General features: G+C 39.0%; 1 protein-coding gene across 3 annotated transcripts in view; it reads right to left on the reverse strand.

Moving 5' to 3' along the window:
- The window catches only part of PLA2R1 (phospholipase A2 receptor 1), a 113,030-nt gene that overhangs the window by 74,964 nt on the left and 19,396 nt on the right, over positions 1-18,670 (reverse strand). For all 3 annotated transcript variants that reach the window (XM_034654608.1, XM_019809140.2, XM_002928392.4), the window contains exons 3-4: positions 17,329-17,502; positions 2,849-3,022 (exon numbers count right to left, since the gene is read on the reverse strand). In XM_034654608.1, coding sequence (XP_034510499.1) covers positions 2,849-3,022; positions 17,329-17,502 — 348 coding nt within the window. The remainder of the gene's footprint in view (positions 1-2,848; positions 3,023-17,328; positions 17,503-18,670) is intronic.

Genomic DNA, 18,670 nt, shown 5'->3' on the forward strand with positions numbered 1-18,670 from the left:
TCTGCTTCGGAACCCAATATATTTTGAGACGGATGCAGGGGCCCTGCCTGAGACTGAGACTTATAGATAGTGTGACTGTCCCAGTTTTCCAGGACAACTTGCAGTTTATGCTGGTAGTTTCAGAATAATTACTAATTGCAGCCTCTTTTATTCTCAAGAGTCTCAGTTTGGATGACTGGTTGGATGATCACCCAGATTATACAGATCCGTGTATTCACATAACAAGCCCGCAGCATCCTCTGTGATTGAGCATTTCAATACAATAGGGGAAAACTGGAAGAACCTATCCCACTTAGGAAAGAGAGAAAGGGGGCTTTATAATTTTGAGACCCCAGAAATCCCTAAACAGAAACAGCATACCATTCACAGGTCCCACCCTTCCAAGCTCCAGCGCCATTTACACGGAATCTCTTTCTGATGTCTATTCGATTAGTCCTTTCAGTAACACTATCTGATTAAATCAAATAATGGGTATCATGCTGACAGGAGGTGGCAGGGAAGATGGACTGACAAGATAGAGAAATTTTCACATTTCATATCAGGGCAAGTGCCAAGTGATATTTTCAAATAACCTAATTAAAATACTTAAATAGTAATTATTCTTATATTAGAGTTATTTTGAATACCCTCTGTGCAGTTGTTTTAACAATACACATAAAAAATCACTGGGTAATTTATAACCTGTGTTTAAGTTTACAAAAACAGCTATTTAGCTTTACAACTAAATTGGCTCACAACTCTGTAATAATAAACTCAAACCTAAATTCCTTTGGATATTTCTTGGCAGTTGTGACAGCTTAGATAATTCCCTATATTATCGTTAATTAATGTTCACCAGTGATTAGCAAGAAACTAGACTATTCTCATCATTAAAAAATACCTTGGTCAGAACAGGGTTCCATCTTTATGAATAGACTTCTGTTTCCCTAAACAGTCTCCGAAGTCTAACTATAGAATTGTGGTACTTAAATCAAATCTCTGACATATCTTATTTCTTTCATAGTTATTCAAGTTTGATGAGTAAGTCCAAACCTTCTTATGAGAAATCCTGACAGACAAGATAGATAACAATTATAATTCACAGATGGTATGCAAAATTTTCTGTAAAAACCATTACAGGCTAATAATGATATTGGAAATTGATGTTTTCCTGCAGTATGACTCACTCAAATCAGTTTTGATCATAATTTCCTACTTCTGCATGTCTGTGGGGAAAGGGGCAAACCTGCACTGTTCAAGCATTTTTTATATTCCTTCTGGAAGGTATTGATGACTTTCAAAAGCTTTAAAGTGTGCTTCCTCTTCCACCCAGTGAATCTGCTTCCATAAACTTATAGAGAAATAATTGGGGATCTATGCCCAAAAGTAAGTGCAGGGATGGTTTATGATAGCAACAAGTAAATAAAACCAAAATAAATAATTTAATCTATCTATCACTAATAGTCAGAGGTTAGATACATATATTATTCCAAAACTATAATACTATGTAACCATTAAAAATTATGATGCAGATCTATATTTATAGACATGGACAGGTGTACATTATATACTGGTAATGAAATAAGCATATTATCAAACTGTGTGCATAGTTGTTAAATGGTTAACGCACAATGAATGTTTGTTATGTGTGCCGGGCACTTTCCTAAGGCTTCACCTGCATCATAACATGTAATCCACGCTGCCAATAAGTAGCACTGTTATTATTTCCATTTGATAGGGTGGGAATTTGAGGCACAGACAGGTTAGGTCACTCTGCCGGGAAGTGGTAGAGGAAGGGGTCCAACACAAGAAGATGGTTCTGTGGTCCCTGCTTCTGGCCATTCGTGGGTTTATTCAAAACTATTGTTCATACATACTATATACGCATACATGCCTTTATATGTTTTTTTCAGAAAAACATGGTTATCTCTGCATTGTAGAATTTTTTTTCTGTATACTTGAAATTTAAAAATTATTCTGATATAAATATGTACTACATGTGCAATAAGATTAGAAAAAAGCACCAAACTTTTAATAAGAGTGACTAATTTTGTGATACTTCCAAATGTTTCTAAAAATTTTTAAAAAGGTGTGTGTACGGGGGCGCCTGGGTGGCTCAGTTGCTAAGCGTCTGCCTTCCACTCAGGGTGTGATCCTGGAGCCTGCTTCTTCCTCACCCACTCCCCCTGCTTGTGTTCCCTCTCTCGCTGGCTGTCTCTTTCTCTGTCAAATAAATAAATAAAAACTTAAAAAAAAAAAGGTGTGTGTACACATCTACAAACACACTTAATCTATAAAGGAGAATTAAGAGGAGAGTTTAGGTGATGGGTAAAACCCAAGACCCAGCCCATTAGCACAACTCTTCTGACATAATATTGTCTTATCCTGTTAGTTAACATGTGTGTGCTTTTGATTTTCCAACCAAATTTTAAGTTCTTCATCATCCATGAGAAGTCCTATGTATCTGTGCATATTGATGGACAGGTGAGATTTTGTTTAATTAATAAATGACTTAATTTTTCATTAATGGAAGCTGAATAGCTGAGATCTCTAGCAGAGCAGGAATTTGTATTTAAGTTTGGAAGTCTCCCCAGATTCACCTGCTAGAGCTGCAAATTGTCCTGGGTTTCTGGCTGGGGCCCCAACTTCTCTTCTCCAAGAGAGGGAAAGTAAAGAACAAAAGCCTGGGTGCCAAATGGAATGTCCCAGGGGACAGGTCATAATTCTGGGTGTGAGTTGGCACCACAGTAATAAAAGAAAACATTTTCTAAGGGACTTTTTTCCAGAATATATTTTTGCATACCTGGACATAACTGTTAACAATCATTTTAATTGCCTTAATATCAGTGTGCATCAACCACCCACTTACTCTTTATGAAATTTTCTTCATTCTCATCTGCAATACTTAGTAAAGCTCCTCCTTGCATCTGGCATGAAGAATGTGCCTCACTCCAGGAAAGGGAGGAAAGCAGGTTGAATTGGTAGCAAATGTGTGAATTGAGATCCTTCTCCCAGACAGCATCACAACCCACCTCTGTGGACGCTGAAAACAAAAAAGTCCATTAAAACATTAACTATAATCTTACTTTATCTATACAACAATGCATTTCTATGATGAATTTGAATGGAATGATTCCAACTTCAACCTCTAAAACTTCAGTGCCTTATTGATTCTTGATTAGGTCTTTATGATGAAATATGCATTGCTGCCCCACTGGCACTTTATGGTTCAACTCTTTCAAGATTTAAAGGAAATTCAAGAAATTATCAATAAAGAAGGTCTGATCCTTTCTGGGAAAATAAGAGAAGGCATTTTTAAAAGAAGGAAACAGAAAGGAAGTACTTGTGAAAATAGCATCAGAGTTCTCTAAAAAGCAGTCATTTTGAACTTTATACTGAAAGCTGTGTGAATTTAAATGTTTATTTGAGACACATGCAAATGTTGTTTTAAAAACCCTTTTCTCTCCAAATACCAAAATGCTAAGTGGAATAAAAGGGATACAGTTGAAATGAATTTATAATGAATACAAGCTTTTAAATAAACATTGAGAACAGAACACCGATATTCAGTTTAAGATAAAGTTCTTTCGACCAAAAGGAAGAGAAGCAAAATGTATGTGTAAAACATTGGTAGATCTGAAATTTGAACTTTATTGAAATCACAGAAGATAAAGACCTAGTTTGGGTGATTTTGCTGAAACTTTAAATCAAACCCCAGGGTGAACTAAGCAGCCACAGTAATTACTGGAAATCAAACTCAGCCAAAGAATTTCCAAATGTAGAAAATGTGAAACATGTTACATCGTGAGTGTGACTGATGGACAGGCAATTTGCTAACATCTTGAATGGCATTTCCCAAAGTGTGATCCACAGAGTAATACAACTTCACGAGCTCTCCAAGAGGAGCTGGGACATAGTGCATAAGTAAACTCTTCTGGTAAATTCAAAATGTACAATAGCATAATAAAGGCTCTGAGAAGGTCTGTGGTAAAGAAACAGCTCAATTTTAATTTGGTTATACTTCAAACTTATTTGGCAATGAAATCGTTCTTGTTTGTTTCTTTTCCCCAAAATACTTAGATGGTTCCCTTGGGAATGTAGAAAGTTTGTATTCATGTCTGATCACAATGTGCTTTCCCCCAGAACTGAGTTAGTTAACCATAAGTTATTAAACCACATTTAAATCTAAAGCTATCTATATGGTTTTCTGACTGATACCTGCATTTATAGAAGGATCCAAGATTGAAGGAGGACAGAAGACAAAGATATCACCAACTAAAACTGAAGGAAAGGAAGAGAAAGGGGAAAGGAATATTTCAGCAATCATCTTGCCCCGGTGTCTGAAATTTCCCCATTGATAATGAATGAGTCCTTCGACATTGTGTTCAGTTAAAATGCTAGGCCATCCCTGAGACGGACAATACAGTAAGTCTTAACAGATATCAGCTCAGCCTTGTTCATCTGGCGAGACAGTTGAGGCCATAAGAGAGGGGCAGGGGAGTGTTTACAATTTCAGTGTGCTTAAAAATCATTTAGAAAAACAAAATCATTTAGCAACCTTGTAAAGAAAATGCAGATTCCTTGGTTTTAGTCCCAGAGATTCTGAGTTAGTAGGTCTGGGGTAGGATTCAGGAACCTGCATTTTAAACATATTCTTGATTCTAATGCAGGTGGTTTACAAAGCAAACCCCAGGAAACACTGGCTTGGAAGAAAAAATTAAAACACTTCCCAAGGAGTGTAGGTCTAAGTAGCTCTTTACTACTAGAAGATAGATGTCAGAAAGGGAGAGATGTAGCTAGAAAATGTCAGAAGGGGAAACTGGGGGAGGATGTCAGAAAGAGAGATCTGAGAATAGGGTGACTGCCTCTCATCTCCTGCCATAAGGAAAGGGTCAATAACAAATCCTAATTATAAGCCTTCAGTCCACAGCCATATCATGATAAGAAAAGGTCTGGAGGACACTTCAATTGATCTCATTCCCATTTTTGCAAAGAGTTGGTCCTGCCCTTTCTCTTTCTTTCTTTTTCTTTTTTTCTTTTTCTTTTTCTCTTTCTTTCCTTTTCTTTTCTTTTCTTTCTTTCTTTTTCTTTCTTCTTTCTTTCTAGATTTTATTTATTTGAGAGAGAGAGAGTGTGAGCATGAGTGGGGGAAAAGGGCAGGGAGGGAGAGTGGCAGAGGGAGAGGGAGAAGCAGTCTTCCTGCTGAGCAGGGAGCAGACATGGGGTTCAATTCCAGGACCCTAGTATCATGACCCGAGCCAAAGGCAGACGCTTAGCAGACTGAGCCACCCAGGTGCCCTGATCCTGCCCTTTCAATAGGACATAGATTGAGCTGTGTAAACACAGCTTTTTGCAGTAACCTGCCTGAATTCTGTAAACAGTTGAGATGAGAGGCTTGCAGGTGATCCTGTCTCTGCTGCAAATTACATAGCCCAGTTTTGTTAGGATTATCAGTGCCAATTCTTTTTTTAAAAAAATTTATTTATTTATTTATTTATTTATTTATTTATTTATTTATTTATTGAGATAGAGAGGGAGGGAGTGCATGAGTTGGGGGAAGGGGCAGAGGGAGAAGCAGACTCTCCACTGAGCAGAGAGCCCAACACAGGGCTCAATGCCAGGACCCTGAGACTTTGATTTGAGCTGAAGGCAGACGATTAACCAACTGAGCCCCCCATGCACCCCTGTGCCAATCCTTAAGGTTAATCAAAAGGAAACTTGCAGTCAAATGTTTGCAACAGGTGCCTGCCTATATTCTTCTAACAAGTAAGTTTGTTTGTCATTAAAATTTGGTTTTAAGTAAATGCAAATTTACTTAAATGCAGTCAGACACAAGTGTCCTCTCTTCTTCTCTAGATGGGCTGCATACCACTCCGTGGATCTTATTTGAAGGCTGTATGGTAACAAATGGGATGAAAGCACCACCCTGGCCTGGGCACTGTGATGTATTGTCCTGATTTCCCTTCACTAGCGAAGGCCTTATTTCCCCAGCTGCCAGCAGACACCTCTCAGTGCTAAGCCTTCTTCAAGGATCGCCTTGGCTGAGAAGTCTAATTGCTCAATATCACTCTCCCTTCCCAAAGGTAGCCTACAAACCACGATTGGTCAGTGCAGGACTATCTGTCCCTCCTCTCACCTCAACTAGGGGCAGTTCCAGCTTGAGAACCTCTCATACAGTCAGTCTAGGGGTCTCCAGGCCTGCATCACAATCCTGCACAATGCTCCTTTCTCCCTTTCCTCTCCACATGTATTGATCCTGAGAGCCCTCCCCCAAGAGGGCTGCATGTTCATCTCTGCCTCAGGGACTGCTTCCCAGGAATGCACTTGGCACAGGCTCCCATCTTGGCCTGGGGCATATGCATTTAATATTCCCTGTTCTCTTGTTTCTTCATACATAGTCTCTCTTCCCAAGCCACTGAAAACGTAAGATCGAAGGCTGGTGTCTCAGGTGCATTTAATTATTCTTGAAAAATTCTACTCTAAGGCTAGAGTCATATTGTTGTATTTCTTTGCATCTATGGCTGTCTTTATATTGTTGCTCCTGTCACTAAATTATGAGCTCCTTGAGGGAAGCAACTGTGTCCTATATATCTTTGTATCTCCTAATATTTGATGAAAGATTACCAAAATCCTTTGCATGATGTTATAAATAGGTGATTTTTTTTCCCTCCCTAAATATACCTCTCTTCTAATGAACTGAGATTTTTTCATGTCAGCATTGATTTTATTATGGATTTTGCTGGAGTGCAGCCATTCCTCTTCCCTTGTTAACATGGTTGGTTTTTCCTCCCAAAGGATACAGCTTTGCCATTGTCCCAGGTCAACTGCTTCTTGCCACTTGAAAAAAAATTTGAATTCTTTTTAAAAAAATGACTTCACATACGATTAGAGCAACTCCAACCTACAAAGTTATTATTTTTCTCTCTTTGGTGTATACTCATCATATAGTTATTGGATCTCTGGTCCCTGCAAAGTGCTGTGTTGGTAAATATCATGTAAAAAAAATATCAGACTACGTCAGGACTTCTTGCTGTACCTTCCTAATGCCTTACACACTTCTTGTTAGCCCTCATCACAACTGAAATTAAATGATATATTTAACTTTGCTTACTGAGTCTCTGTTTTTCCTGATATAATGTAAGGATCAGGAAAGCAGGCACCATGTTCCATCTTTTTCATGTTATTCCCCAAGCTTACCCATCAGCATTTAAAGGTAATTGAGTAGAGGAGAATATGTTATCAAAGGAAGCTGAGAAGTGCTGGCCACAAAAGAAAGAGGAAAACTAGTAGGTGTGGTCCTAGAAGCCCAAGAAAAGAGATGATATCGATTTTGTTACATGTAGCTGAATCTTTAAGTAAGTTGAGAGCTGAGTCGGTAAGTGAGCATGGAGCGCTGTCTCAACAGTGAAACCCAATCATTCGCCTTCTCTGTGCCTGCTCCCAGAAAAGACATTCTGATCAGTTGTTTATCAACCACCCTCAATACTTTCTGGAAACATTACTAGTTTTCTCTAGTAAACTTGCTCTCTGGCAGCCATAATGCTCATTTCACATCTTTCCTGTTGTCCAAACCTCTTACTCCTTCTTCCCCCTCCTCAGAAAGAACATCCACAGTCAATGGACCAGTTTCTCCTCATTTTCTCCCATTACTTAATCAATCAAACTTCTTGGACCTGCACCATTGTCTCCCTCTTCCCTCCTATGGAGAAATTGTCTTTACATCTATGAAACGTCAGTCTGTCCATCTGTGATCTAGATCCTTCTGTCTTCTGAGAGATCTTATATACACAACCAATTGCTTTCACTTTCCTGCATCTGCAGCCTCTCTCTGTTGGATCATTTCCACATGCATTCAAAGATGGCCTAGCATCTCTCATCCTTAAAAAATAAGAAACAAAAATACTTCCTCCCTTGGCATCCCCATCCCAACCATTGTTTTTTCTCTACCCCTGTTAGTCAAATACTTTTATACACATTCTGTCTTCAATTCCTCATCTCCCATTTACTCTTTCAAAAATAAGTTTTAGTGAGATATACTTAACATGACCTATAACTTATTTACTTATTTATTTATTTAAAGATTTCATTTATTTATTTGTCAGAGAGAGAGAGAGAAAGAAGAGAGAGCACAAGCAGGGGGAGCAGCAGGCAGAGGGAGAACCAGGCTCCCTGCTGAGCAAGGAGCCTGATGCAGGACTCAATCCCAGGACCCTGGGATCATGACCTGAGCCGAAGGCAGACACAGGAGTCCCTAACTCACCCATTTAAAGTATGTAATTCAATGATTTCTAGTATATTCAAAGAATTGTGCAACCATCACCACAATCAGGTTTAGAAAATTTTCATCACCCAGCACCCAGTAGCAGTCATTCTCCATTGCCCCCTCAATCCCCATCCCCACCCTCAGTCCAAGGCAAACACTAATCTAGTTTCCAACTTTATGGGTTTGCTTATTCTGGACATTTCCTATGAATGGAATTCTACAATATGTGGTCTTTTGTGACTGGCTTCTTTCACTTAGCATAATAATTTCCAAGAGTTGACTTTGGTGTAGCATGTACTAGTACTTCACTTCTTTTTATTGCCCAGTAATATCCCACTGTATGGCTACTACATGTTATTTATGCTTTCATCAATTAATAGACATTTAGGTTGTTTCTATTTTTTGGCTTTTATAAATAGTGCTGCTATGAGCATCTGTTTATAGGTTTTTGTGTGGGCGTATGTTTTCATTTCTCCTGGATACATACCTAGGAGTGGAACTGCAGGATCATATGGTAACCCAATGTTTAACCTTTTGAGGAACTGACAGGCTGTTTCCCAAAGCAGTGGTACCCTTTTACAATCCTACCACCAGTAGCTGAGAGTTCCAGTTTCTCCATGTCCTCATCAACATTTGTTATTATCTTTCTGATTGTAGCCATCCTGCTGGTTGTAAAGTGGCATCTCATTGTGGTTTTTGTTTGAATTTCCCTGATGGCTAATGATACTGAGCATCTCTTCATGTGCTTACTGGCCACTTGCAAATATTTTTTGGAGAAATGTCTGTTCAGACAATTTACCCAGTTTTAATTGGGCTATTTTTTATTATTAAATTATAAGAATTCCTTATATATTCTAGATATAAGGTTCCTTATTAGATATATGATTCGCAAATATTTTCTCCCATTCCATGGGTTGTCTTTTCACTTTCTTGATAGTGTCCAAAAGTTTTTAATTTTGATGCACTCCAATTTATCCATTTTTTCTTTTGTTACTTGCATTTTGGTGTCATATCTAAGAGCCCATTGCCATATTCAAGGCCATGAAGCTATACCCCTATATATTCTTTTAAGAGTTTTATAGTTTCATCTTTTCCATTTAAGTCTTTGATCTATTTTGAGCTAATTTTTTATAATATGAGCAATAGGAGTTCAATTTCATTCTTTTTAATGTGGATATCCATTTCCCTTACCATTTGCTGAAAGACTATTCTTTCCCCATTAAATTGTCTTGGCATCTTTGTCCAAAGTCAATTAACCCATAAATGAGGACTCACAATTTTATTCATTTTTTTAAAGCTTATTTATTTTTTTTAGTAATCTCTATACCCAACATGGGGCTCAAACTCACAACCCTGAGATCAAGAGTTGTACACTCTTTCAACTGAGCCAGACAGGCACCCCTATTCAAATCTCACAGGACCACATTGTCTTGATTACTGTAGTTTTCCATAAGTTTTGAAATTGGGAAGTGTAAGTCCTCCGACTTTGTTCTTTTTCATGATTATTTTGGCTCTCTTGGGTCCTTTGAATTTCCGTATGAATTTTAGGATAAGCTTGTCACTTTTTGCAAAGGAGCCAACTAGAATTTTGGTAGAGATTGTGGTAGTAGTGCCCTCTTAGCCATATTAAGTCTTTTGGTCCCCGAACATGGAATGTGTTTCCATTATTTAGGTCTTCTTTAACTTCTTTCAACTATATTTTGTAGTTTTAAGGGTGTAAGTTTTTCACTTCTTTTGTTAAATGTTTTCAAAGTATTTTATTTTTTTGGATGCTACTATAAATGGAAATGTTTTCGCAATTTAATTTCTGGATTGCTCATTGCACGGTACTGAAATATAATTGACTTTTGTATATTGGTCTTGTATGCTGTGTGTTTATTAGTTGTAATAGATTTTTTAGTGGATTCCTTAGAATTTTATGTATACAAGATCATGTCATCTGCAAATAGAGATAGCTTTACTCCCTCTTTCCAATCTGGATGCCTTTTATTTCATTTTCTTGCTTACTTTCCCTGATTAGAATCTCCAGTATAATGTTGACTAGAGGTGGTGAGAGTGGACTTTCTCATCTTATTCCTGATTGTAGGGAGGAAGCATCCAGTCTTTTACTATTAATTATGTTGGTTGTGGGTTTTTCATAGACATTCTTATCAGGTTGAGGAAATTCCCTTCTGTTCCTGGTTTTTGAGTTTTTTTTTTTTTTAATTACACAAAGGGATGTTAAATTTCATCATATATTTTTTCTGCATTTTTTGAGATAATCATGTGGGTTTTATCTTTTGTCCTTTTGATATCAGTATTATATTAATTAATTTTCAGATTTTAAACCATTTTTGCATTCCTGAGATAAGTTCCAGTGGGTCATGGTGTACAATTCTTTTTATATGTTGTTGCATTCTGTTTGCCAGTATTTTGTTGAGGATTTTTGCATCTATATTCATGAGAGATACTGGTCTGTCGTTTTCTTTACTTGTGATGTCTTTGTTTGGCTTCAGTTTCAAGGTAATATTGGCCCCACAGAATGAATTGGGAAGTGTTCCCTCCTCTTCTATTTTTTCATTTACTCTTTAACCCATTTAATCTGGCAACTAGAGTATACTTGTTAAGCCCATTAGTGATCTCCATGTTGCCAAGTCCAGCAAACACTTAAGTTTCAGATCTTGTCAAATCAAGCCCTTCAGCAGCATTTGGCAAGTTGAGCTCCCTGTCTTGGCTGATGTACTCTCTTTTCTTGCCTTTACGTGCCTGGCTACCCTTCTACCACTTTGGCTGCCTGTTCTTAGTCTCCTTTGCTGGTTCATTCTTCTCTGTTCAAACTAAATGTTGAGGTCTTAAGACTTGGCCTTTAGTCCCCTTTCTTTCTATTCTACACATACTCTAAACTATCTAACCCATTCCTATAGATCCCTTTACTACAACTCTCAAATATATAGAGACCTCTGTGTCTAACTGCCTAGTCCACATCTCACATGATTGACTGATATATAACATGTCCCAGTCTGAATGCTTGATTGTCTCTTCCAAATCTGTATCTCCACTAACTTCGCTATGCATATCAGAAAACTGGGGTCTTAATTAACACATCATTTTCTCCCTTATCCTTCAAGTCTGTTCTTACCAGTGAGAAGTCCAACTCCTGGTTAAATCTATACGTAATTTTTCAGGCCTGACTACAGGCAATTACAAAGGCTTTACCTGGTAGACCTCATGGGGGAAGGCTCCCCTCCCATATCAGACTTGGTTCACAGCCAGTGCACTGAAGTCTCTGGAGAGTTTCAGTCAAAGACTCAGGCCCCCCTGGCCCATCAGGCTCTTCATATTCCTAGGTCTGGCTTCTTCATTTCTAAGCCTCTTTTTCTGAGGGCTTGGGATGACATCCTCTTCAGGTACCTCTACTGAAGTTGGGGGGTGGAAGAGGGGGAACCTTGAAGACACTTTTACCCACTCTGACTCAGTGCCCAGTCCTTTTCCACTCCTAGCTTCCCCCCCCACCTAAACTTTGACCCCAGAGTCCACAAAACTGAGGAGGCTTTTGTTCAGGGCTCCCTCAATAGTCTGTGCTGATCCTTCTGACCTTTGACCAGTGTGCCATTCCATAAAGAAAAATGGAGCAAGAGGAGTTGGTGCTTCCTCCCACTTTACGCTCTTGCTTATATCTCAGAGTAAGTGATAAAAGGCTTAACTCTTTCATTTTTGGCTTGTTGCTTTAATCAGCTACTCAGACACCTGACAGCTCAGCTCGTTCTCTCCAGCTCAGCTGTTTTCCTGAGAACCACATCTTATTCAGTCTATCTTCAGATTAGTTCTTCAATACACTCATTCTCCAACCCACTAGCTGCTACCTAACCCAAGTCACCATTATCCCTGATTCAACTACTGCTGGGGCCTTAAAACTGGTCTCTAGGATTTTCTTCTTGCTCTCCTCCAGCCATTTGCCATAAAGAATTCAGAGTGATCCTTAAAAAAATTTTAAATCATTATCCTATCACTGCTTAAGATCTCTTTATAGCTTCCATTTATAGTTCGAATTAGGTAAATCTTTACCTCTAGGACACCTTGAATTATCATGCCTCTGCATGAGTTGGCCTCTGCAAACCTTTCAAGAATATCTTGCTCCTCTCTCCCTTACTGTGCTCTTGCTACATTGTCTTTCCTAGATAGTGTTAACCTCTTTCCCTCCTCAAAGCCTTCAGACATTTGGCTAGCGGGGGTGAAGATAGGGAAACAGTCACCCTTGGATAGGTGAGAGTATCTTATCATGGATGTTGTTTAAAACTATCAGTGCATGTGCATGGTGAGTCAAAAGCAGATTGACCTATAGTTGGTTTTATTATTATTTTTTTAGTTCTATTCAAACAATATATTTCCTTTATTGCCTGTACACCTAGTGCCGACCATTCCCATAGACCATGCACCTCTAGGTGGATATCTCATCCTCTCACTTTGTATCTTGATAACAGTTACTCATCTCTTGAACTAGAGATTTAAATACAACATACTCAGAAAAACCTTCCTTGACTCACAAATTTAAATTAGATTTCTTACTGATAACACCATTTTTTTAAGTGGTACTTATCAAAAATTATATATTAATTTGGATATTTTACTCGAACGTGAACTTCAGTAAGACAGGTACTTTGACTTTCATCTTTCACGTTCATGGTTATAAACCCAACACAAACTTGGCACATAGTAGGTGTTCAATACAGATTTGTGGGAATGAATGAATGAATGGTTTGTGGAAATGGAGATCAGGTATGCATTGTCACAGAAGTCAAGGAGAGACAGTGGACTAAGGAATGAGAGCAAGGTGAAGAAGTATAGACAATTCTTTTGAGAAGTCTGTCTATGGTGGGAGGATAAAAGGCATGGGTATTTTCAGGAGGCAGAAGTGGGCATGAAGGTGTTATATTACTTTTAAGATGTTATTTTAAGACTTGAGCAGGTTTCTCTTACACTGTTGGTGGGAATGCAAACTGGTACAGCCAATCTGGAAAACAGTACAGCGATTGCTCAGAAAGTTAAAAACAGAATTACCCTATGATCCAGCAATTGCACTACTAAGTATTTATCCAAAGGATAGAAAAATACTGGTTCAAAGGGGCACACACACCCCAATGTTTATAGCAGCATTATTAACAGTAGCTAAATTATGGAAAGAGCCCAAATGTCCATTGGCTGATGAATGGATAAAGAGGATGTGGTATACATACACAATGGAATATTACTCAGCTATCAAAAGGAATAAAATCTTGCCATTTGCAGCAATGTGGATGTATCTAGAGTGTATCATGCTAAGTGAAATAAGTCAGTCAAAGACAAATACCATATGATTTCACTCATATGTGGAATTTAAGAAATAAAACAGATGAACATATGCGAAGAGGAAAAAAAAGAGAGGGAAGCAAACCATAAGGGACTCTTAACTACAGAAAACAAACTGAGGGTTGCTGGAGGGTGGTGGGTGGGGGAATGGGCTAAATAGGTGGTGGGTATTAAGGAGGGTACTTGTTGTGATGAGCGCTAGGTGTTATATGTAAGTGATGAATCACTAAATTATACATCTGAAACCAATTTTACCATATGTGTTAACTAGAATTTAAATTAAAACTTAAAATTAAAATAAAAGACTTAAGCAAGTTTAACTGCTGATGGAGAAGGGTCCAGTAGAGTGGTGGACATTGAAATCACCTGGAAAATTTGTTAAAACAGATTGCAGGGCTGCACTTCTAGAATTTCTGATATAGTTGTTTGGGAATGTTGCTGATAATTTTCATTTCTAGCAAACTTGAAAGGAATGCTGTTGCTGCTGGAATGGGGATCACACTTTGAGAAAACTGAGATGTAGGTTGGAGAAGGTTGAATGGGATGCTTTGGAGTCCAAGCGGGGAGATTTGCCATAGGTAGAAGGAAGAACACTATTGTATAGGGTGGAGGAAAAAGGATGGGTGCAGACCCAGGTAGGTTTAAAGGTTAGGGAACAGAAATTGTCAAAACTTCCCCTCTGATGGATCCTGTTTTCATTATGAATAAGAATTGAGATCATCTGATGAGAATCAAGAAGGAGTATGGGGGGTTGGGTAAGAAGTTATAGGAGAATAAGGAGGTTGGTATGGTCATTGTGGGGAGCAAGGGAGCAGCATGACAAAAAGAGAAATAATAGCATTGCAACCAGTGTTGGAGGCTTAGGTGCGGTTCAGTCATACACTTATATTGATACCAATCTGCTCCATCACACCATTGAAGTTACTGATAAAATAATTGTAGCAGCTGAATAAGGTTCAAGGGCAATCAGACCATTCCAGAGGTTGATATCTTAAAAATATCTCAAACTAACTAAACATGAGTATCTGGCTGTATAAGATACACAATTAGGAGGGACTTAGCCTGTAAATAAATCCAGAGAGATTCCTACATATCTCCTTGTTCCTGAAAATCTATAGTGACGGGTGTTTTATTGTATCCCTTACTGCCAGTTTGTTTATATATGTAGTAGTACTAAATTTAAATTCTGCTCACTTATACTATTTTTTAAAAAAGGAAGCATCATTTTACAGTGATATGCTAAAAACTTCCGTTAAGAAAGATGAGATATAGAAGTACAAATCTTTACTTTATTCCACTCACTCCTTTCTGTCCTGTCCACTTGTTGCTCCCATGGAAGAAGCTATCAGCTTGCTCAGATTTTAGCCTCTGACACATCATTTTGAGTTATGTTGGCCACAAGGAACCAAAGTAACAAGAAAGGAAGAACACTAGAACTGTAATTTAGCACTATATAAGTATTGCTCGCTGTGGTAAAGATCAGGAGAGCTGGAATCTAGCAGGCTGTCAAGCAGAAGAAGCTTCCGAGCTATAGGAAGACTGGGGGTGAAAAGCCCAAGCACTACTATACCCAAGCTTCCACCTGGGAAACCATAACTGAGTGAAAGAGACAGAGGCTCTTCACAGAACCTCAGGGAGAATACTGTCGTTAAAAAATGTCCCTAGTATTAGGGTCATGTGAAATACATATTAATGTTATTGGTATTGGTTTATTATTTTATTTATTTATTTGAGAGAGAGAGAGAGCATGACTGGCGGGGAATGGGCACAGGGAGAAGCAGACTCCCTGCTGAGGGGGAGCCTGACGGGGGCTGGATCCTAGGACCCTGGGATCACGACTTGAGCCAAAGCCAGACGCTTAACCCACTGAGCCACCCAGGTGCCCCTGCCCCAGTCTCTCCTGCATCTCTTCTTCATCACATCTCCTCACACTCCAAAAGCTGAGGGGTTAAAACCAGCATTGGGCTTTCAGGATTCCTAACCTCTGTGTTAAAGTCTCCACTTGGATTGGTCAATAGTCCATACCATATTAGTTGTTAAATGTTTTAATATCACCTCTGTATATAGATGTATGTTACACAGAATTATATGCATACTGTGAATTTTCTGAAGAATTATCTGCGACAGGATCATTTGGGTTACTTGTCAAAAATGCAGATGCTTGGGTCCCACACACTGGACCCACCGCATCTCTGAGAGAGGGGCTGGGATATGTATTAACTATCCCCCAGGTGATTCTAGAATATCATATCAAATATAGTCTGTATTTTCTGGTATAGAGCAAATCTGTCTATATTACATCTAGATACCAAGTTCTTTGAAGGGAGGGTCCCAAGTCCTAACACTCTTGGTATTCACCACAATGCTAGCTCAGTGCTCTTGACAGATAGTAAAGAGAAGGGATCATTGATTCAGAAGTGCATACTGAAAGGATAAGTTAGCTTTGATGATGATATATGTTGACGCTGATGGCAATGGCTAATCCTGGTGAGTGTTTACCATGTACCAGAAGTACATGTACCTTAAATGCATCATCAAACTGGATCTCAATAATCCTAAAATGTACCGCGATTATCTCCATTTTATGGCAAAGAAACTGAGACTCAAGATCTCATCATTGAAGAGAAACAGACTCCAAGCTTGGTCTGTCCGACTTCATAGCCTGTAGTCTCTCTTATCCACTAAGCTACTCTGGTTCTTAGATTAGAAAAACAATTCTACAGATAACTTATAAATCACATTCTTTGGAATTCTTCTCTTCAATTTGCTTTTGTTTCAAATTTATTTGTTGTATTTTGTCATATATATGGAGAGGAGGTAGGCAAGGAAGAGGAGATAGTAGGAGCTATGATCTCTGACTTGCAGGAACGAAGGTAGAGGACATTGACTATAGGAAGTAGAAGGTATAGGGGTGTCTGGGTGGCCAGAAAGTTGAGCTTCTGACTCTTGATTTCAGCTCAGATCATGATCTCAGGGTGGTGAGACTGAGCCCTGAGTTGGACTCCACACTGGGAATGGAGCTTGCTTAAGATTCTCTCTTTCCCTGCCCCTCCCCCTCCTCTCTCTTTCTCGCTAAAAAAAAGTAGAGGGTATATACAGATATTCTTCAATATTTAGCAGCTATTGGAAAACTTTTAGCTAAATAAAAATAAAATAATAAAGTACTAATTAAAAAAAGTTAGAGCATTGCAGCTGTCAAATATTGAGGTTATAGCTAGAAATTGAGCAATAGGGAAAGGGAATCAAGATGAGAACTCATTGTTGAGAAATAACGAGGGCAACTGCGATTTTAGAAAGGTCATCAGGGGACCAGCTGATGCCTGGACCTGACAATGGGCAAGACAAGCAGTCTGGACATGGAGAAATTAAGGCAGCTTATAGGAGGGGGTGGATTGAAAGTAGAAAAAAAGAATGAGTTTTATACGCATTCAGGTTTGTTTTGACGTATTCTGCCCAGAAGCTGGGATTAATGAGTGCACAGAGTGTTATAATTTCATTCTGGTTAAAGCATCCTTATGCACTGAGCTTAATGAAGAATGGCTAATTAACATCTTTTGAACATAAGAGGAAAAAAAGAATATATATCAGAATTGTCTTTTCAAGGCAAAACAAACACAAAATCAAAATCTGGATAAATGGAATCAGAGTGCTTATTCAAACTTCAACATATCAATCCTGGTGTTTTTCTTTAAACACAGATAACTTTCTAATCATGCTTGATTCATTCATGGCATATGGGGAAAACTAGATTTTACTCTTACTGGGATCTGGGCAAAATCCCCACTTTTCATCTCGTTCATATCGGCTGGTCGTGGCACACCATAGGAGGTTGTCTTCCCGCCCTTCCCGGGTGCATTCATGGTGCCACTCTCGGTTATACTGGAAGGGAAACATGCACGGTGTCCCGTGGGCGTTCCCTTTGATTGTGTACAAATCTAGGAGAAAAAGGCAAAGTCAAATAAGCATTATGTCAGCTTTATCTTTGGAAACTGTCATATAGAGAATGTATTTTTTATTGACTGAGAACCTACGATGGGTAAGGCCCTCACTATCCCACAGAGAATCCTCAGGGCCTCACTGTCTAGTGTACAAGGGTAAGTGCTGGCTTCAGAGCATGTGACTGTAACGGGCTTGTTTACCTATTTTCTACCTGCTTATTTATAATGGTGCCCTGCCACAGTAGCACACGTATTTGTCAGTGGATAAGGAAAATTAAATGAGGACTCACTTTAAAATACCTTCTGGCCCCCAAATACATCAGGGATCAGGATCTGAACCTCAAGAGTTGGATAGGCATTTATGAATTCATTCATTCAACAGATGTTCATTGGGCATTTAATGTGCCCGGCACCGGGGACGTACTAGAGAACAAACTGCAAATGTTCCCCTTCATATGGAGCTTCTGTTCTAGTGAGGAGAGACAAAGAGAAAGCAAGTGTACAAGTAAACATCTAATTTCAGAAGTGATAAGTGCCATGAAGAAAAACAAAGCAGGGCAGAAGACAGTGTGTGTGTGTTTGAAGAATGGAGGAGCACTACTGTGGAGAGGGTTGTCAATGAAGGCCTCTCTGAATAAGAACTGGGTGAGGTCAAGATGCAAGTCTTTGCAGAAGAGTTGTTCTAGTGGGCAGAACAGCAAATACAAAGGGCCTGTGACAAGAGTGTGTGTGGGGTGAATGGGGAAGAGCAAGGAGGTGAAAAAGGAAGTGGCACTGGGACATACTGGAGTGTCAGCTCACAGAGGCCCTCTGCCACATTATGGATTTTAGCCTTTGCTGTGAGGGTGGTGGGAAGTCAGTAGTGAGTTTTGAATGGGAAAATGACATGATCAGATTTCCATTTTTTTTGTTATGTTAGTCACCATACAGTGCTTCATTAGTTTTTGACATAGTGTTCCATGATTCATTGTTTTCATATAATACCCCGTGCTCATTGTGATTTCCAGTTTTAAAGAGTAACTCAGGGTTCACTGTGGCAGACCAAACCAACACGGGGAGAGGGGAAAATGGGATGACTAGCTGGGAGGCCTCTACTGGGAGGAGGTGGCTTGTTGGCTGCTGTCTCAGAGTATTACAATAATCGGGTATCCTTGGCCTTAAGCAT

Source organism: Ailuropoda melanoleuca, chromosome 2 (genome assembly GCF_002007445.2).
Source record: "Ailuropoda melanoleuca isolate Jingjing chromosome 2, ASM200744v2, whole genome shotgun sequence".
Classification (NCBI taxonomy): Eukaryota; Metazoa; Chordata; class Mammalia; order Carnivora; family Ursidae; genus Ailuropoda; species Ailuropoda melanoleuca.